Raw genomic sequence first — 21,791 nt, 5'->3', positions numbered from 1 at the left:
CATCCACAGTAATATTTATTCATAACACAAAATTATTCAATATCAAGACAAATTTGAAACTTTTGTATGGTTAAAAGATTTTAATTAACCTCTCATTTAACATTATCATCATTAATTTAAAATATCATCTAAATGACAATAAAAGGTAACAATTAAATAATTTTTATTTAGAGTGAAGACCCATTTTGGTCCCTCACAAATATTACAGAGTTAAATTAGTCCCTAAAAAAAAATTGACTCAACTTAATCCCTTATAAAATTTAACCGGATCATATTAGTCCTTCTGCTAATATTTTTCTCGAATCGGTTTTTTCTACTTCTAAACTGGTTCTTTTCATACTTCTAAACCGTGACTGGACTGACACGTTAGATTTTTTTTAAAATACTAAATTAATTTTTATTTTTAATTTCATTTTTAAACAGTTATCAATGAATAATAACAAAAAAGCCAAAATTATTTCTTATAAAGTAATTTTTAAACAAGTAATTTCCATGATTTCTACTAATATTAACAAATTCTATACATAAATTTTTACCTATGAGGTCTCAAATCCAAGTCCCTTCAAGTTAAATGATTTTCACTTTACAACTAGACAAATCAATTTCTATCGTTAATAAAGTGACTATCATTTACAACTAGAAAATTCAATTTCTATTGTTAGTAAAACAACTATTATTTACAACAAGACAAATCAATTTCTATTGTTAGTAAAGTGATTATCATTTACAACTAGATAAATCAATTTCTATTGTTAATAAAGTGATTATCATTTACAACTAGACAAATCAATTTCTACGGTTAGTAAAGTGACTATCATTTACAACTAGACAAATCAATTTCTACGGTTAGTAAACTGACTATCAATAACAACTAGACATATCAATTTCTATTGTTAGTAAAGTGACTGTCATTTAATCTGAAGAGACTTAGGTTCGATACCATATTGATACAAATTTTGTATTTTTATTTTAAATTTAGAATTGTTTAAGATTAACCATGTGGGTCTGAGTTCAACTCCTTATAAAAAACAATTTTGACTTTTTTATATTATTAATTTATAATTGTTTAAAAATGAAATTAAAAATAAAAATCAATTTAGTATTTAAAAAATGAAAAATAAATAAAATCCATCGTGTCAGTCCAGTCACGGTTTAAAACTAGAAAAAAAATCGATTTGAGAAAAATATTAGCAGAAGGACTAATATGATCCGGTTAAATTTTGTAAGGGATTAAGTTGGATCAATTTTTTTGTGAGGGACTAATTTGACTCGTGTAGTATTTGTGAGGGACCAAAATGGGTCTTCACTCTTTTATTTAATTATTAACTTGGTATGAAATTTGAAATATTCATTAATAAAAATATTTTAACTATTATTTGTAAAAGAAGTTTAATTAAAAAATAAAATTCTAATTGATTTAATATAATATTTTAAAATTTAATTACTTCTTTTTATTTTATTTTAATAATTACAACAATAACTTCTAAGACCAAGAAATCTATATGGAACACTATGTTTGCTATAACCAATAAACAAACAATCAGAAGTCTTAGAACCTATTTTCCTTTTTTTGTTGAGAAATGAAACATCAAATGATTATGAAGGTCATCTTCATAGATGGTGTTTAAACATTGAAATTATTGGAAGTTGTGTTAGAGGTTTGATATGTAATAAATATCTAAGATTTAGGAATTGGCTTCAAAAGTATGTTCTAATCCTTAATTCAAAGGATAAAAGTATCTATGTTGAGTTTCGGGAAAAATTTAGAAATGATGAATTCATTATGAAGCTCGACAAATTAACCCAGCATTTAAAAGATGAAGGAATGAACTCAAAAACGTTAGAAAAGTCTTCATCTTCATCAAGAGATTCACTTGAATATGAAATAAAAGAATCAACCCAGTAGTTTCACTTGAAAGAACAACCACTATAGATAAAGGATCATCCGAGTTTTTGTTTTTTAATAAACAAATTAAAATAAGAAAATATTTTCTTTTAAATATATTTTTTTGTTTACAATTTTTCCCACTTGGTTATTAAAAAGTTTATAAAAAAATATATCCATATTTTAATAAATAAATAATATACAAGAATATTTTATTTTAAAAGTATATAATTTATTTAAAAGAAAGAATAAATTCTTGTTTAAGAAAAGTAAAATGTTGATTCATTTTTACATCTATTATGTCTATATTTGGAGATTTAAATGTGTTGTTAGTATATTTAGAAAAAGAAAAAAATTCACGGCTGAAAATGTGTTATAACGTAAACTAGACGTTTGTCCGTGCAATACACGGAAATATGTTGATTTATTGATAGTTTAGAAAATAGATTCAAACATATATATATATATATATATATATATATATATATATATATATATATATATATATATATATATATATATATATATATATATATATAAATGTATTTTATAAACAAATTACGAATAAATATTTCAATACAATACAAATAATTTAATTTTTTATGAAAACTTAAAATTGTATACATATTATAGTTTAAGTTTTTCTAAGTCTGCTAAAACTTCCTAAGTTAATAGTTTTAAGAATAAAAAACTATATACAATTTTTAATTTTTTTTTTTTTATCAATTCTAATATGAATTATAAGTTTTCAAATATCTTTTTTATTATTGTACGATATTGAAAATTTAATCAAATACTTTTGTCATGTTTTGACACATAATTGATCGTTGAAGTGTTATAACATGTATTAAAAAAATCTTAAAAATAGATTGATTTAATATAAAAATATAAAAACATATTGATTAAAAAATTTATTTTAAATATTATACTTTTATACTTAATTAATTAATTAATTACAATGTATAGAAAAGATTTAAATAAAAAGGCTAACTAAATAAAATATATTTACATAATGAATGAATAATTGGAAGAAAAACTATAAAATAATTAAAACAATTTTTTTTTGTTTATTAGTTATTAAGTAATTAATAAATAATTGAAAGAAAAAATGTAAAATAATTAAATAAAAGAAATAGTAAATAAATTTGAGATTACAAAATATCCTTAGTTTTGACTCTAAATTTTTTAAGAAATTTAACAACTTTAATATATAAGATGTCATAAAACTTGATAAATTGAGTATTGCAGCAGCTTTGCTTATGCTTGAAGTTGAAACTTTCCCAGAAGGGTATTGATATATACTGATGGAGTAGATGCCATCACCAATACGACCACCTTGAATTGAATATGATCATTAGCTAAACCATGCCACTGCCATGCGCTCTACTTTTTTTGACCAATGCTCAATGCTCGATCAAATCGATCATTCCACTATGAGATTAGAGATTCCAATAACCACTCTAGACTAGTCTATAGATAACTCCAAAAAGGGAGTCACAGAAACCTACACAAACAGTTTTTTAAAAAGATTGGTTATATATATATATATATATATATATATATATATATATATATATATATATATATATATATATATATATATATATATATATATATATATATATATATATATATATATATATATAGGACGTATCCTGAATATGAGCTGAGTTAAAATCTGACAGGATAGGATAAAAAAATCATTGTTAGAGGACACAATATATTATGGGGAGATCATAAATACACACCTGCATAAGTTCTTAACCTTACAAGTACAGAACTAGAATCAATTGTGAATTCTAGAATAAAAAGTCTCACGAACCAATACAAAAACCATGTTCTTACACTGGGATGTTAGAAACAAAATGCTTCATTTTGATATTTATGAACAAAGGCTCGGACTAAATGCTACATTTCAGTTTTTCGAGGCAGCACATGAATCAGATCCTTTAGCAACTTTGTTTGCGAATGACTTCAATGTTGTATAAACTTGCAATGATGTAAATTCTAGTGTTGATGCATATATCTTAAAGATAAGAGAACTTAGTCAACATGGTGTGTATTTGGATGATATTAGATTGGAGGGTCATTTCACGATACCAAATCCTCCGCTTATCAAAGATATCTTAGAGAAATTTGCAACATTGGTGTCGCTACCGCGAAAATCAACAGAGTCGCCACTAACATATTTATCCTGAAAAGGAAGGGAATGCCAGCAAACCACAAAACAAAACAACGGTCTCACGACCAGAGAAGAGGGTAAGGGAGTCAGTTACGCGAGGGGAAGGTGTTAGCACCCCTCGCGCCCATCGTACTCGATGGTATCCACGCCTGGGTCTAAAACTATGGGTGTGTAACAAATCTACGCTAATTTGGACTAAAATGAATGTAGAATGTAGGGAAAAGAAAGAGTTATACTCGCACGGGCCCTACCCCGCTGCCTACGTATCCTTTTTGAGGAATCAGAGGTACCGTAGCTCGGCTAACTAATTTCTGTTTGTTTTGTGTTTTTTAGATGAACAAGTTACATTCACACTCCGCTACTCGACCTTTGGAGGCTTAGGCTTGGGAATGGAGCGGAAATAACAAGCTCTTAAGAAAAGAAAATCAAAGAGTGTGGTTTGTGTTTTAAATAATGCATGAGGAAAACCTAAGCTAAGGGGGGAAGCTTGCTACCTATGTTATCATACAAAGGGTACAAGTCTAAACTAAACTAGCAACCTACGAGGAAAAGGGAAGGCAAACAAGAATATCACACAAACGAGCTCCGCTCGTAAAGCAAACAAACCAACGGCACTGGCCGAATAGTAAAAAAGCGGTCCCGCCATAGCCAAGGGGAGCGAATCACCCGAGTCAACCAAGCATTAGACCTCGCGAAAATGATCGGGCCATAGACAAGAGGAGCGAGTCCCTCTCAGCAACCAAGCCGTCACGGATCTGAAAGGAAAACGGTGTGTGCGTACACCGAGCATCAACGTCGAGTGACGCGAGCTATAGGAAGTGCGGGGGTCCGGCTGCATGAAACCTTTTCCTGACATACTCGATAACAAGATCTTGTGCAGGTTCAGAAGCGAGCCACGCGTAGCGTGCGCATACTGAACAGACTCGATGAGACTAGGCGGGGGTTGATTACTAACCCTTTCCGCGTGCCTTCCATGAGGACTTAACGGAGTGCCATATAGGACTTATTACACCGTGACTCCCTGCCGCAAAGCACAAATGTAAACACACCAACAAAAACAGAGCCTCTTTCGAGGACTTGGCCAGATGATTGACTAGGTCCTACTTCTCATGTTATAGGATGATGCGGAAAGCGGTAAAAGGGACCAGGAGACAATAACGAACGAATAGCAAATCCGCAATGAGCTAGCAAGCGTAAGCAGAGAAGTCCGAAATACTTCGCGTAAGCCATTATCAAGCAAAGCGAGTCAGAAAGCGTCGTCGTGAAAATAAATCACGAGCGACATGTGGTACACGTCGAGCATAACCACACGAGCAACCTGCAAGAGGAACTATCCAGACAATACAAGAGTATATATCTCAATGAATGAGAGATCAGGTGACTGGCATCGGAAATAGGTTTGTGTCTCACAAATAAAGTGGAACACGACACAAATCAAGTCTTAAGACAAATCGCACTGGAAGCGAATTCGTGTCCCACAAATAAAGTGGAACACGAAGCAAGTCGAATCACAATTGAAGGCTCCCTCGAAGTATCTCGCACATCTCAGCAAACAAATCAGTAATAACAAGGAAGCACGCTATAGAAAATACTAGCAACTAAATTCTAATTAAATCCGAAACAAAAACCTAACAAAATTAAATTGTTTTTTTATGGCATTTTCATCTAAAAGAATTAGAACTAAACTATGTAACAAAACAAATAAATTCTAACAAGAGAACATATTACATGTTTTTTATTATTCTTTTTTATCAAGCAAAAATCTAATCAAACATAATATTTTTTATACATTTTTGTTATACTAAAATAATAGGCAACAAACTAGTTAAAAAAACTAAATCTAATATGAATTACCAATGGATCCAGTGGGTTTATTGGTGAAACAGTGGTGCAAAGAGGTAACGGCGCAGGCCCAAGGAATTTGGCCCAGTGAGAGTTTTTGTACAAGTTTCTTGTGTCCAAAAATAGGGATGAATGGGCCATTAGGGGGTGTAGCAATGAATTTCGTGAAAGTCCAGGTCTTATGGCTTGATCCAGATCCATGGTTTCTTAATCAGATTTTATGATCCAATTAAATTTCTATTAATCCTATTAACAACAATTAATCATAGTAAATCAGATTAGAATTCATGTTAACCAAAATAAACCAAATATAAAGGGGATTAGGTTTTACGTGTGACTGAAGAGCAAAAAGCAAAGCCTACTCTCCTCTTCTCGCAAACGACGACGGTCGCGACTCTCAGCATCTCCGACCACCGCGTTGTTCCCATCGTCCGACCACCATAAAACGAGACCTCCATCGTTCGCTCTCTCTTCTCTCTAAGCGCTCCCATGGTCTCATTCCCCGTTCTCTCTCGATCTCTCCGATCTCCATCCTTCTCTCGTCTCCGTCGAAGACGAAAAACATGAATCGACCTCATCTCTCATATTTCTCGTCTCTCCGCTCTTAGCTCTCTTCGATTCAAAGTCCCCACATATCGTCTCCGTTCAGACTCTCACAAGAACCGCGGCGCACACCTCCCTCAGTTCTCATCCGATGTGATTTCTTGCATATTTCAATTCTACGTTCCTGATGATTGGAGCGTGATGTTGTTGTTGAATGTTGATGAAGGTGATGATGGAAACGTTGCGGAATTGGAGAAGATTTTGGATTGCCGTGAATGCTAATGAACCAGAATCTTCGCTGAGTTGTTGTTGATGTTGTTTCAGATACGGTTTCGTGGCGTTGATGTATAGATGAAGGAGGTTGAGGCTCTTTGCTGCAGAATTGAGATCGAAAATTCGAAGAAGATGAGATTGACACGTGAAGATGAAGGAGATTGAAGGCGTGAGCGTGATGAAAGCCAAAAAAAAATGTTGAAGAATTGGTTCTCTTTCCGTGAGTATTGCAATCGGTGATTGAAGGGAGATGAAGATTCAAGCCATGGTGAAGGATTCTGAAGGTGCCTGATGAAGAGTTGATTGAAGGCGTTAAGAAGATGAAGATTAGAGAGGATTTTTTTGTGAAGAGTGATGAAGGTAAGAATCGATTATGCGAATAGTTTGTTACTCTCTTTTTCTTTGTTCTGAATTCCTCTTTTTTCTGATATGCCATGAATGATTGGTGAAGGGATGATATGCGGATTTTTCGATTGTGAATTTCTAGTTCTATATGTTGGTGAGTCGAAGATGGAGAAGATTGAGGAAGGTTGAGATGTGGTTATCGGATTGAAGAAGTGTGGAGGATCGGTGATGAAGTTTTGTTGATGAAGAGAGAAAGATCAAAATTCCATGGGAATTGAGAGAGTCAAGGTCCTGAGAGAAAGTTGGTTACGGTTCTGTTACAGGTTGTTTCTCTTCTCAATTTTTCTTTTCTGTTAGCCTTTTCTTCCCTTTTTGAAATAAGTGCGGTGCCGTTTTGATGCAGGTTGGAAGTCGAACATTTGGGAGCACGGTTGGAAAAAGTTACGAATAAGATTCCAAGAATGATCAAGAAGTATGAAGATGTTGGATGAGTTTCTGATTTTTTGTTGTTGTATTTTTTTTTAAATGGGCTTGGACCTTATCTGAACTTGAAGTAATGGACTTTGAACAAAGTGTAGTGATAAGAAATGGCTTGGAATAGTGTAATACATTTGGATTTTTTTTGTAATGAATATGGGTAGAAACTTGAATAAAACCAATGCGTAAGCTCTTTATCTCAATTTAATTACTTTTTGAACATTCCACTTCAAAGTTTAATGAATGAATCCCGACCAACTTACACCTCCAATGAACCTCTAAACCAATCCAATTTTCGATCCTAACCAAACTTGTGTGATAAGCCGCCGATAAATTGAATGTATAATGGTGCCTTGATTTATCAACTCATTACCAATGCCTTGAACAATCTTTGAAGACGAATTTGATTTGAAGCATAAAAGCAACCTCATCACACAATCTAATTAACCTCGGTTGGATCTTAACAAACTCAAATACTCAAATGAGAAACTCTTTAATTTTTCTTGATTTTTGAGCGACGAAATAAACGTCCCTCCATAACTTATAGCATAGGAAAGAGGGCAAATTTTGGGGTGCAACAGTTGCCACTATTCAAACTTCTTGAACCTGACGAGTGAGAAACGAACGTTTCGAACCGTTGAGGTGGAAGGAGATTGAATACCAGAATGAACTCGAAAATTTGCGCTCTTGATCAATAGAAGATTCCATCTTGCAATAAGAAGGAATGTACCGCCCTGCAAGCAGAGAGAAAAAACTTCGATTGACCTGGATAATTAAGTAGCTCCAACTTGCGATAAGAAGGAACATGCAACCCCACAGGCAGGGGGAAAAAGCTTCAATTGATTTGGGCATCAAGAGAAGGAACATCTTCGACTAATCAGGGTATTAGATGTAGTAGATGTCTTCCGAACAGGAATCGGGGATAGATGTCTTAGTCGATCTGGGAATCGAAAGGAGAAATTCCGATTGATCTGGGCATCAACGGGTAGTAAGTATCTCTGATCTGGGTATCAAGGCGACATCTCCATCTGATGCAATTAAATCATCAGGCAGATATTCCAACTGATCTGGGTATCAGCGGCTTGCTCCTTCGTAAGATCGACGAGATCCGGAGGCGGTTCCCTCAACTGAAAGTCTGGTTTATCAGGGGAGGAACAATATCTCTTCCGAACTGTGTACGCCGGAAAAGGAAGTCTTTAAACTAATCTGGACGCGATGCCAGAAAATAAGTAGAACAATCCTCTTCTAAATGACAAAGTCAATCAGGCAGATATCTCCATCTGATCTGGGCATCAGTGGCTTGCTCCTTCGTAAGATCGACGAGATCCGGAGGCGGTTCCCTCAACTGAAAGTCTGATTTATCAGGAATAGGAACGGATATCACTTTCGAACTGTGTAAGCCGGGAAAAGAAAACATCTTGAACTGATAGTAGGCACCAGGACTGGGCAGATGAGTTCTTCTTCTGAACGAAAATAAATCGTCAGGATGTAGATATTTCCAACTAATAGTATTTGTTATTCATAAATACTAAAATAAACCATTTTCAAAAGATATGTATAAAAATATTTTTAATTAAATTATAAGGGACACACATTTCTTATAAACACATTACTTAAATCTTTATTTTAATTTTAAACATTTCGATGAGATAACAAATACTAAACACTGTTAAAATTACATTATTAAAATGTATAAGATATAGGGTGGTAAGATGGGTTCAGCTCATATAACGAACCGATATTTTAGATACATGCACACCCTCTAGTATGCACGCTCTATCCCATCGGTTTTTTTTGGAGTTGAAATTAACATAAATTTTTATAATTTTTATAATTTTTAAATTTTAAAAGTGTTATGGGGCCTCCTCCGCTCTAATCTCATTTTTTTGCAAAGTAGACCAATGTTTTAAGCCTGCACCGTACACATACCTGTTATATCCTATTTTTTACAGGCTTTTGTGAGCGAACTTAAACGGGACGTGCATTCCCGTTTAACACCGGAAGTTATATTGAAATTTTTTTATAAGAAAAATGGTCAATAGATCTAATAGATGTATTTTATTTACTAGTGTTTTAAAAATATCAATAATATATTTATATATGTAACTTTGATATTATAATTTAGTCAAATAAAATGGAAAAGTTTATTAATTTAGTCCATAAACTATGACATTTTAATTTAGTCCATAAACTATATAAAAAAAATTATTAAATTAAAAAAAATTATTAATTTGGTCCATACTATTAAAATGTTAGAGAATAAATTAACAAATTTTGATATACTTTAAAGATTAATTAATTTTTAAAATGTATTAATAACTAATTATATTTATATAATTGAATGACTAAATTAAAATAAAATAAAAAATTTATTTTTTAAATAAAATATCCCCATCCCTCGATCTATTCCTCGGTTTTACTTGTCACAAGTCACAAACAAACAAAATGTGGTCATATGCAAACTATGGTATTATTAACTTATTATCAACTAGAAGTAGACATATGCGTGCGCACAGGTTCTGGTGTGGTGTGCGCATTTGTGATTAAATATTTATCAACTATATGTTAGATAAAATATTTAAATAAAATTAAAGTTTAATATATATAATAAAGAATAACAAAAACTATTAAAATTCCGTGGTCCTTTTATTCATAAATACTAAAATAAACCATTTTCAAAAAATATGTATAAAATTATTTTTAATTAATTTATAAGGGACACACATTTCTTATAAACACATTTCTTAAATCTTTATTTTAATTTTAAACATTTCAATGGCGATGAGATAACAGAGACTAGACTAGACACCGTTAAAATTACATTATAAAAATGTATAAGATATAGGGTGGCAAGATGAACCCAACTCATCTAACGAACCAATATTTTAGATACATACACATCCTCTATTATGCACACTCTATCCCTATCGGTTTTTTTTGTGGGGCTGAAATTAACATAAATTTCTATTTTAAAATTTTAAAAATGTTGTGGGACCTCCTCCGCTCCAACCTCATTTTTTTTCCCGAAGTAGACCAATGTTTTAAGCCTATCCCATACACATATCTGTTATATTCTATTTTTTGCAGGCTTTTGTGAGCAGACTTAAACGGGGCTTGCAATCCTGTTTAACACTGATAGTTATTTTAAAATTTTTTTATAAGAGAAATGGTCAATAGATCTAATAGATATATTTTATTTACTGGTCTTTTAAAAATATCAATAATATATTTATATATGTAACTTTGATATTATAATTTAGTCAAATAAAATGGAAAAGTTTATTAATTTAGTCCATAAACTATGACATTTTAATTTAGTCCATAAACTATATAAAAAAAATTATTAAATTAAAAAAAATTATTAATTTGGTCCATACTATTAAAATGTTAGAGGATAAATTAACAAATTTTGGTATACTTTAAAGATTAGTTAATTTTTAAAATGTATTAATAACTAATTATATTTATATAATTGAATGACTAAATTAAAATAAACTAAGAATTTATTTTTTAAATAAAATATCCCCATCACTTCCTCGTGTTTACTTTTCTTAAGTCACAAGCAAATAAATATCTAGAAGTTTTTATTTTATATATATATATATATATATATATATATATATATATATATATATATATATATATATATATATATATATATATATATATATATATATATATATATATATATATATATATATATATATCACCTCCTCAATCCCATTAAACTCCATATCCAACCTACAAATTTTTTTTGTCTTAAACCACAAATATATGCTAATGTTATGATAAGCATTAAACAGTAGTACTATCTTTCACACTTCAACACAGTTTTTCCACCAACTCTAAAAATGTTGCAACTTATTTCACTTTTCTTCCTTCTGCTACCGTTAAGTGTTTCTTCAATCTATGGTTCTTAACTAATCAAATACACTCTTGTTCTATTTTAAGGTGCACATTATAAATTCATTTATTAATTACTAGGTGTTATTTTGCAGATGGACCCCTATATGACTCAACTGCTTATACTCAGGTAACTAAAATCTCACTCACACTATATTTTTTTTACCTACTACATGTTTTTGTTCCTATCACAATGTCAATGTGTTTGGTTGGCAGTGCAAAGGGTATCCTGAGAAGCCACTTTATGGAGGGGGTATTTTCAAACATAATATTGCACAAATTAACACCAACAATAACATGTCTTCTTCACTTGTCGTATACAATCTTAAACAAGACACTATCTACTCTTTTTCCGGTAAGCTTTTATCTTCTCTTCTTTACTATTTCATCAAATAAAAAATAAAAAAAAATATTTCCGTTGCTCGGATCTCTCGTGTGGGAGCCAAGTATCCTAACCAACTAGACTACAACGGATTGTCGAAAAATTTGAAATTCAATTATATTCAACATACAAATTTAATTGTTTGTGATGACGTGGCAGCATGGGTGAGGGTTAAAGGTTCAGATTCAGTTATGATAAGGGCAAGGTTGCAAGCAGAACATGATACATTCAACTGTATTGGGACAGTTTCTGCCAAGAGTGGATGTTGGTCTTTTCTTAAGGGTGGATTTGTTCTTAATTCACATTCGAATTCATCTACCATTATCTTTAAGGTCCCTTTCTTGAATTCTTCTATATTTTATTTTATTCACTAGTAAATTTTTTCACACATTTCTAATTTGTCTCAAGATATTTGGTTTTTATAATGCAGAATGCAAATGGCAAAGATGTTGGTATGGATATAACAAGTCTGTCACTACAGCCATTTACTAAGCAGGAATGGAGATTCAACCAAGAATATATAATCAACACTGTGAGTGAGTCCAAGCTAAAACAAAGAAACTAATTGCATTTGCATTTTTAGTTAGAGCACCAAAACTTCATATTACAAGAATGTCTCGTCTGATATGTCTCTATCAGTATAGTCTGTGATGTTAGTGTAGTGTCCAATGTCTGATATGTGTTTAGGTCGGGCCCGTGCAGGAGGCTCTATAACATAGGTCTCAAATTTTAGAGGGCCTCCAAATCTTGAAAAGTCCAATTTTTTTATTTTAATAATAATAATAAATATAAAAAAGTATTATAAAAAAATCAAATAAATATAAATAATGTTATGGTAAAAACCCAATACATTAAACAATTGAGATTGATGATAGTCAATAATTATAATTAAATTCTTTTTTTATTATTATATAATTATATTTTTGTTGTGTTATTTTTAATTATTATAATTGTATTTTTTTTTTTTGTAATTTGAGTCCATTTTTAAATTAGAACTGTATATGGCCATCAACACTGACATATGTAGGTACATTATTACTAGTTTTGTGTTGGTGTATTGTGTTTAGCATTTAGTTATAGTTTGGTTTTCTTTACTGCATTTAACAGAAAAGAAAGCGTGCGGTAACAATTCATGTATCAGATACAAATGGAAAGAAATTACCAGGAGCTTTTGTGCGTATAGAGCAAATATCAAAAGACTTTCCTATAGGTTCTGCAATAGCAAAGACAATTCTTGGAAACACACCATATCAAAACTGGTTTGGAAAACGTTTCAACGCCGCAGTCTTTGAAAACGAGCTTAAATGGTACGCCACAGAACCTCATCAAGGTAGAGTCAACTATACAATTTCAGATCAAATGATGGAATTTGTTAGATCCAAAAAAATCATCGCTAGAGGACACAATATATTCTGGGAAGATCCAAAATACACACCTGCATGGGTTCTTAACCTTACAAGTACAGAACTAGAATCAGCTGTGAATTCTAGACTAAAAAGTCTCATGAACCAATACAAAACTGAGTTCATACACTGGGATGTTAGCAACGAAAATCTTCATTTTGATTTCTACGAAAAAAGGCTTGGACGAAATGCTACATTTCAGTTCTTCCAGGCAGCACATGAATCAGATCCTTTAGCAACTTTGTTTATGAATGACTTTAATGTTGTAGAAACATGCAGTGCAAAATCTAGTGTCGATGCATATATTTCAAAGATAAGAGAACTAAGACAACATGGTATTTTTATGGATGGTATTGGATTAGAGGGTCATTTCACAATACCGAATCCTCCGCTTATCAGAGCTATCTTAGACAAATTGGCAACACTGGATCTTCCCATTTGGTTTACTGAGATTGATATAAGCAAGACACTTGATCACGAAACTCAGGCAATTTATTTGGAACAAGTGCTGAGAGAAGGATTCTCGCACCCTTCAGTGAATGGGATAATGCTATGGACAGCACTTCATCCATATGGATGCTACCAAATGTGTCTTACAGATAATGATTTGAAGAACTTACCATCAGGTGATATAGTGGACAAGCTTCTTCAAGAGTGGCAAACTGGTCGTGTGGAAGGAGTCACAAAAAAACATGGTTCACATAGCTTTTATGGATTCTTGGGTGAATATAAAGTCAGTGTTGAGTATGAAAACAGGACCATAAATTCAACATTTTCTCTAGGTAGTGGTGATGAAACTAGACATGTCACTGTCACATTGTGACTTGAGTGTTATTTATGAAGCTCCTTAGCTTCACTTGAAATTTTATAAGTTTCAAATTTAAATAATGTATCTATCATAATTCATAAATGGTTAGATACCCGTCATAATGTCAAGTATGAAAGTATCCTTTAAAAATAGTAATGTTTAACTTAAGATATTGTCTTCACAATTTTTATGTCTCATCTATTTGTTTAATATCTATTTATGTGGTTGGAGTTTGTCAAAAACACGACAAATAATTTAATGAAGATCAAAACAAATTCTTTTTTTAATAAGCAATTGATTGATTATAAAGCTCGCACTAGCGGTGCAACCCTTACAAGAAAACACTAAAAAGTGTTTGAATAACTTAAAGGAAGTTTAAACCATTCATAACAAATAGATCTAAACTTAATGTATCTCCAAAAGAGGAAGATGATATTAGTACAAACCACATCAAAGCAAAAAACACCCCCCTTAAAGATTATGGCATTCCTCATGAGCCAAATACACCTAATAATGGCTATCCAAACAATGCTGATCTTCACCCTATGATTAACATTCTTCACATTTTCTTGAATTAAACCAAAGTCCGTGAATTACTCTCCATTGATCTCCACCATAATACCCAACCAATCCCATACATGTTTTTCCAAATCTCCTTCACCACATGACAATTAAAAAAGAGATGAGAAAAATTCTCCGGATGGTTGCCACAGAAAACACACTCCAAATTGTCGAAGCTAGTAACTCCCCTTTTCATCAAGAAATCTTTAGAAGGAATTCTTTCGATGTAAAATATCCAAGTAAAAACTTTCAACTTAGGTGGAATTCTAAGATCCCACAGCCTTCAACAAGTTAATTAAATATGACGCCCAACCAAAAGATTTTGAAACATTAACAATATTTGATATGCTAGCTACCGTAAACTCATTTTTCGTATTTGTGCGCCACAAGAAGCTATCGTTCTCCAATTCACTCGAGCTCACGGTTTCCACCTCGGCACAAAACCGGTCGCAGCAAGGCCGCTCTGAAACAGCAACAGCCGTTGAAACAGTGGCTACACCGCAACTAAACAAGCTCTCCAACTTCCAATTGTGGTTACCATTGATCCATACCAACATGTAACTCGGTGGGAGAACTGACTTGGCGTTTTGATAATTCACAAAACAATATTGCGGTAAGCAAGAGTCACCACTGACCATTATTTTCGAAAGGCAACCAAAGAGGGGAATACGTACCCTGGAGGTGTAAGTGTGTGAGTGTGTTAAATTCGAGTATTTAATCTTGTATTAGGTTAGCTATCGTTTGATTTTAGGTTAGCTATCGTTTGATTTTGTTATCTTACCATACACACCCTAATTAAACATACATCTAACACAATTCATAATTTACAGAAAGTAAAAGCAGAAAATAAATCCTAACTATTACAAGGCTTCGGGGTGGGGGTTACGATAAAAAACGGGGAGTGCGAGAAAATAAAACCTAATTAAAGCTATTACAAAGTACGGGCGCCTATACAATGGAGAGAGGGGATGCCTTTTAGTGGTGACATCGATGATTGAAGAACAAAATTACTTGAGATGAAATCTCATCTGCTGCGCGATGCTTGCTATTTGGTTTTTCCGGATCCTTGCAAGCAACTCTGAACAATTTCCTTTTTAACTTTCTTATATCTTGCCTTTGCGTAAGCAAATGAAACAAAAGGCGTCACGTTTCTATTAAAATGATTGCCAAATATTGTGGGAATATCATTTTACGCTGTTGGACTACACACTCATGTTTGAAATTAGTTTTTATTTTAGTGTAAGATTTATATTCCTTTTACTTTTTTAACATCAATTTTTTTGCATTAAAATTTTGCAGGCAAACTAATTTAAATAATTAACCTATTATATCACTCTATAATGCCCACACTCTCAGTCTGTTCCTCGGGTTTACTTCTCACAAGCAAACAAAGTATGGCCATATGCAAACAATTGAATTATTAACTTATTATTAATACAGTCACACTCACACAGTCACGTGATTTTGCACATTATATGAGAGTCTTTATAGTTTAGGGATTTTATACTCTCATGTTAGATTCTGTTTTTTTTTCATCTAGAAAATATTTATAATTTTATGATAAAAACCAAAGCAAAGCGTGTAGTGATTTATAAAGTGGGACCCTAGAAATTTTGATGATATATATAGTAGCATAGCATGTGAAGGAAGAGCACGGGCAGTGGAATGGCATCCAGCTCTATCACCTCCCCCAACGTACAACTATATAGATATGCTAGTAGTTACTACCTTTCACACTTGATTCAACACAGTCTCTAAACATGCTGCAACATATTTCAATTTTCTTCCTTCTCCTAGCATCAGGAGTTTCTTCTCTCTATGGTTCTTAACTATTCCTTTTCACTATTGTTCCTATTTTAAGGTCAACATTAAAATTTCATTCATTAATTCATTAGTATTTGTGTTTTGCAGATGGACCCTTATATGACTCAACTGCTTACACTCAGGTAACAAAACAAATATCTCACTCACTCTCTCTTTGTTTTCTACCTACTTTCTATCACAATGTCAATGTGTTGTGTTGACACTGACAGTGCAAAGGGTATCCTGAGAAGCCACTTTATGGAGGAGGAATTTTCAAACATAATAATATCGCACAAATTAAAACCAACAAGTCTTCTTCACTTGTCATATACAATCTTAATCACGACACCATCTATTCTTTTTCTGGTACGTTTTTATGTTCTGTGCTTTACTATTTCATCCATCACAGCACTGTTTTGGTTATAAAAACAAATATATATAAGAAAAATATTCCGTTGCCGGGACTTGAACCCGGGTCTCTCGGGTGAGAGCCGAGTATCCTAACCAACTAGACTACAACGGATTGTTGTTGTACATTAAAATAAAATAAAACAAATCTGTAAAATTAATTGTTTATGATGACGTGGCAGCATGGGTGAAGATTGAAGGTTCAGATTCAGTTATGATAAGGGCAAGGTTGGAAGCAGAAAAGGATACATACAACTGTATTGGAACAGTTTCTGCCAAGAGTGGATGTTGGTCTTTTCTGAAGGGCGGATTTGTTCTTAATTCACCTTCGAATTCATCTACCATAATTTTTCAGGTCCCTTGCTTCAATTCTTCTATATTTAATCACTAGTGAAACTTTTCACACCTTTGTAATTTGTTTTAAGATATTTGGTTTTGGTAATGCAGAATGCAGATGGCAAAGATGTTGATATGGATATTGCAAGTCTATCACTACAGCCATTTACTAAACAGGAATGGAGATTCAATCAAGAACATATAATCAACACTGTGAGTCCAAGCTAAAACAATGAAATTAATTGCATCTTTAGTTGGAGCACCTAACTTTCATATTACATATATGTGTTAGTATAGTGTCTGATGTCTAGTGTCCGATATGTGTCCGTATAATGTCTGATGTCAGATATGTGCTAGTGTATCTCTGGACATCAACACTGGTATATGTATTTATACTATTACTAGTGTTTGTGTCTTTTGTTTGCGCATTCATTTATAGTTTTGTTTTCTCTGCTGCATTTAACAGAAAAGAAAGCGTGCTGTCACAATTCATGTATCAGATTTTAATGGAATGAAATTGCAAGGAGCTTCTGTGCATGCAGAACAAATAACAAAAGACTTCCCTATAGGTTCTGCAATAGCAAAGACCATTCTTGGCAACAGCCCATATCAGAACTGGTTTGTGAAACGGTTCAATGCTGCAGTCTTCGAAAACGAGCTCAAATGGTACGCCACAGAACCTCATCAAGGCAGAATCAATTATACAATTTCAGATCAAATGATGCAATTTGTTAGATCCAACAAAATCATAACAAGAGGACACAATATATTCTGGGAAGATCCAAAGTACACACCTGCATGGGTTCTTAACCTTACAGGTACAGAACTAGAATCAGCAGTGAATTCTAGAATAAAAAGTCTCATGAACCAATACAAAACCGAGTTCATACACTGGGATGTTAGCAACGAAATGCTTCATTTCGATTTCTACGAACAAAGACTCGGGCCAAATGCTACATTTCAATTCTTTGAGGCAGCACATGAATCAGATCCTCTAGCAACTTTGTTTATGAATGACTTCAATGTTGTAGAAACATGCAATGATGTAAAGTCTAGTGTTGATGCATATATCTTTAAGATAAGAGAGCTAAGACAGCATGGTGTTTTTATGGATGGTATTGGATTGGAGGGTCATTTCACAACACCGAATCCTCCGCTTATCAGAGCTATCTTAGATAAATTCGCAACGCTAGATCTTCCCATTTGGCTTACTGAGATTGATATAAGCAAGACACTTGATCACGAAACTCAGGCAATATATTTGGAACAAGTGTTGAGGGAAGGATTCTCACATCCTTCGGTGAATGGGATAATGCTATGGACTGCACTTCATCCATATGGATGCTACCAAATGTGTCTCACAGATAATGATTTGAAGAACTTGCCATCAGGTGATATGGTTGACAAGCTTCTTCAAGAGTGGCAAACTGGTCGTGTAGATGGAGTCACAGAAGAGCATGGTTCATATAGCTTTTATGGATTCTTGGGAGAATATAAAGTTAATGTTGAGTATGGAAATAGGACAACAAGTTCAACTTTCTCCTTAACTAGTGGTGATGAAACTAGACATGTTACTGTCACACTGTGATTTAAGTAGTTTTATTTATGAAGCTCCTTAACTTCACTAGAAATTTTAAAAGTTTCAAATTTAAATAATATAAGTTATAACTTTCATAGATGGTTGGTTAGATACGCGTCGTAATCTCAAATATGAAAAATATCCTTTCAAAATTGTAGAGTTCTTAACTCAAGGTATTGTCTTCACAGCTTTTATGCCTTATTTAGTCATTTCCTTCCATTAGAATGTAGAAAGCAAATAGTAGAAAACAAATACAACTTTGGTCATTTGATAAAATACATAGTTGTTTGAAAGCAAAATGGATACAAAATCAAAACTTGTGTCAGTTCATTAACTCTGCAAGTAGAAAGAAAAATGGCTCTGTAGTAGAAATACAACTTCAATGAATTGATAAAATACAAAGTTTCATTGAGGGTATAATACCATTAACATAGAGGGTTGTCAAGTTTCATTGCGGGTTGTAAAGTTGGATTAAAAACTGATAAATGCAGGAATTACACAACAATTACATAGTTGGTTTGTTATAATATTGAAAACTCTTTTAACAGTTAGAAAAATTAGAAAAATATATGAGTAATACAAAGTACAATATGTCATGTATCATTTTACAGAACTTGGCATAGAAGTCTACATGCTTTAATGGAACATACATGATTGCACATAAAATTGAAGTCAGTTTTATCAATATATGCTGGTAAAGTTGATTTTGAATAGAAAGAAGAAACCGAATACTGAATTTTTAATGACTCATTATTAAAATGTTTAGAAAAATCATTTACATTTACATAGCCATATAAGAAAAAACATATCTCCCAAACAATCCAAAGGCTGTCAAACCTATAGGCTATAGGATAATTTTTAAATCATAAATAACGGCTGATTTCAGCGTTTGCGATTCTTGAAACCCCATAGAAAATAAAAATTCCGTTGCCGGGACTTGAACCCGGGTCTCTCGGGTGAGAGCCGAGTATCCTGACCAACTAGACTACAACGGATTGATGGCTTCTTTTGAAATCGATTGTATTACTACATTTTACGTGTTAAAACATTTGCTTTTATTACTTTATGATGATCTGGCAGCATGGTGAGGATTGAAGGTTCAGATTCAATTCTTATTCAACTATGATACATGTTGCTATTATTACTTAATTATTGTATTCACTGATACAACTTTTCACACATATGTAATGTGTTGGTTTCTGTAATTTACCCATCAAGAATGCCGATGGCAAAGATTTTGATATGGATACAAATTGTTGTTGTATCTCAAAATGACTTTTCTTATCTTAGATATAACTCATGCGTTACATAAAAGTGGAGGAATGCAAAAGCATTGTCAAACTAAGTTGGAGGAAAGCAAGACTATTGTCCTTGTGCTATTGGCAAATGTCCCAAAATTGCCATTCTCCACCCGGAAAAAAATGTATGTCCCAGTGCTTCAGGAACTTACAACATCTCTTCACATGCTCCATGAATCTTCGTTCATTGTTGGCCAATAATATTCACCCCATAAGGCTTTCCTGGCCAATAAACATCCCAACAGATGTTGAACAGAAGGACCTTTATGGATCTCCTATATATAGAACATACTTATATCATTTCTATGTTAGACAATTGAGCAATGATTTTACATGCTTTGGTTAGGGAGACCAAGATTTTGTGTATCATTGCCTTGTTATATAGTAGTCCTCTACCTTCGCTCTGGCGAGTTTGTCGAGTAAAATTTTTCTTGAATTACTCTCTGCGTATGTGTTGAATTTCCACCTCAATAAAAAAATTTCATCCCGACCCCATTTCCAAGATCATCTAAAGTCCACCAAAATAGGTTGTACTATGATTATTTGTTAGATGTGGGGGAAACATAATCTTATGTCAATGATATTTTATTCCATGTTATTAATGCATTTTTGTGTATGGATTTTTTTTTATATTATGCATAATGAAGTCGAAATGTTTATGATAGGGAGTTTTGGTACTTTATTGGATTACAAGTTCTTCAATAAAAAAACATATTCATCAATCAAGCTAAATATTGTAAAGAGTTATTAAAAAATTCAATATCACTATTACAAAAAAGGGATATCACCTCGGTTGAGAAAAGAGTTTGGACAGCGTCGGAAGTGTTAGTGGGCTAAACGTTCATGGTTCCGAGAGACTTTGACATCACATATCCACCCAAAATCTTAACGCAATAGAGGTATGGGTCACCTCTCTTATAAACCCAACATTTCCTTCATTCCTAGTGGATGTGGGACTTTAGCACTTTCACACTTGAAACCAAACAATCTCCCCCGCAAGTGAGTCATCCACATCACTAGTCTTGATCCACACTAGGATCCACTTTCACTCCACCACCGAGTCAACCTGGCTCTAATACCACTGATGGGTCATCATGAGATAGAAGCATTCACATTCAGTCAAACATTCACCTAAAGATCAAAGACTCGCCCAAACAAGTGAGAGAGACACCACACATTCACCAAAAATCTTAAGGTGCTAGGTGTATGGGTTCTCTCACTTATAAAATATGCTAGGTGTCGAACTTACATTTGTTTCTCAACATAACTCACTTGAAGAAAATCAGTTAAACTTGTGGATATTGTTTTGATGAGATGTCAAATGGATAGTTCAACAAATTTGTCCTAGGAGACATGTTGAAATTCCCATACGAAAAGTAGTCTTGGGGACTTAGTGATTTTGTGATTGACTTGGAGGATATTTCGATTAAGGAAAATGAAATACGCAAAAAGGCTAAGTAACCAACTTTTGGCCTTATCAGAACTTTAAGGATGGAAGTAAGTTAAGGGCAAAACACATGCAAGCGAAGACATGTCAGCGTTTGGAAAAAGAGACATTCGCGACAATTATGTAGATTTCATTATAAATAAGAAATTCTAGCGTTAGGTGAGAAAAGAGTTCAACTGAGTGAAACGTGTGTGTTCAAACACCACATTTTATTTATACAAAGTCTTTTACACTAAGTTATTTTCCTGCACTTTTATTTTCTGTTAAAGTCTTTACTTTCTCTACATTTACATTCTTTTTCGTCTTTTCATTTTTA

The 21,791-nt window shown here is 32.8% G+C and overlaps 2 protein-coding genes, 1 long non-coding RNA gene and 2 other non-coding genes across 5 annotated transcripts; 3 read left to right on the top strand and 2 right to left on the bottom strand.

Annotated features, from left to right (window-relative positions):
- Positions 1 to 6,192: 6,192 nt before the first annotated feature.
- On the top strand, positions 6,193 to 8,126 carry LOC131660483 (uncharacterized). Its single transcript, XR_009300904.1, has 3 exons — positions 6,193 to 7,085; positions 7,177 to 7,393; positions 7,474 to 8,126. It is a non-coding gene; the product is annotated as an uncharacterized LOC131660483 (long non-coding RNA).
- Positions 8,127 to 11,323: 3,197 nt separating this feature from the next.
- LOC131655033 (endo-1,4-beta-xylanase 5-like) lies at positions 11,324 to 14,058 on the top strand. The gene is made up of 6 exons (XM_058924944.1): positions 11,324 to 11,459; positions 11,546 to 11,580; positions 11,667 to 11,805; positions 11,992 to 12,164; positions 12,263 to 12,364; positions 12,940 to 14,058. The coding sequence occupies exons 1-6, from the start codon at positions 11,399 to 11,401 to the stop codon at positions 14,056 to 14,058; spliced, it is 1,629 nt and encodes a 542-aa protein (XP_058780927.1). The 5' UTR covers positions 11,324 to 11,398.
- Positions 14,059 to 16,270: 2,212 nt separating this feature from the next.
- Positions 16,271 to 18,827, top strand: LOC131655032 (endo-1,4-beta-xylanase 5-like). Its single transcript, XM_058924943.1, has 6 exons — positions 16,271 to 16,425; positions 16,516 to 16,550; positions 16,638 to 16,773; positions 16,998 to 17,170; positions 17,263 to 17,364; positions 17,618 to 18,827. Exons 1-6 carry the CDS (start codon positions 16,365 to 16,367, stop codon positions 18,737 to 18,739), a joined length of 1,629 nt encoding a protein of 542 aa, XP_058780926.1. The 5' UTR covers positions 16,271 to 16,364; the 3' UTR covers positions 18,740 to 18,827.
- TRNAE-CUC (transfer RNA glutamic acid (anticodon CUC)) lies at positions 16,858 to 16,930 on the bottom strand. Its single transcript has one exon. It is a non-coding gene; the product is annotated as a tRNA-Glu (tRNA).
- Positions 18,828 to 19,652: 825 nt separating the features above from the next.
- TRNAE-CUC (transfer RNA glutamic acid (anticodon CUC)) lies at positions 19,653 to 19,725 on the bottom strand. Its single transcript has one exon. It is a non-coding gene; the product is annotated as a tRNA-Glu (tRNA).
- Between the last annotated feature and the right edge of the window lie 2,066 nt (positions 19,726 to 21,791).

The sequence above is a fragment of the Vicia villosa genome, linkage group LG3 (genome assembly GCF_029867415.1).
Source record: "Vicia villosa cultivar HV-30 ecotype Madison, WI linkage group LG3, Vvil1.0, whole genome shotgun sequence".
Taxonomy (NCBI): domain Eukaryota; kingdom Viridiplantae; phylum Streptophyta; class Magnoliopsida; order Fabales; family Fabaceae; genus Vicia; species Vicia villosa.
The sequence above is the reverse complement of the archived record's forward strand: the minus strand, read 5'-3'. Positions and strand labels throughout refer to the sequence as shown.

Bases quoted from the DNA above. Each gene is read 5' to 3' on its own strand.
- LOC131655033 (XM_058924944.1), top strand. From the start codon at position 11,399: ATGTTGCAACTTATTTCACTTTTCTTCCTTCTGCTACCGTTAAGTGTT. The intron at 11,581-11,666 runs GTAACTAAAATC...TTTGGTTGGCAG, and splicing joins ACTCAACTGCTTATACTCAG to TGCAAAGGGTATCCTGAGAA. The intron at 12,165-12,262 runs GTCCCTTTCTTG...TTTATAATGCAG, and splicing joins CATCTACCATTATCTTTAAG to AATGCAAATGGCAAAGATGT.
- LOC131655032 (XM_058924943.1), top strand. From the start codon at position 16,365: ATGCTGCAACATATTTCAATTTTCTTCCTTCTCCTAGCATCAGGAGTT. The intron at 16,426-16,515 runs GTTCTTAACTAT...TGTGTTTTGCAG, and splicing joins AGGAGTTTCTTCTCTCTATG to ATGGACCCTTATATGACTCA. The intron at 17,171-17,262 runs GTCCCTTGCTTC...TTGGTAATGCAG, and splicing joins CATCTACCATAATTTTTCAG to AATGCAGATGGCAAAGATGT.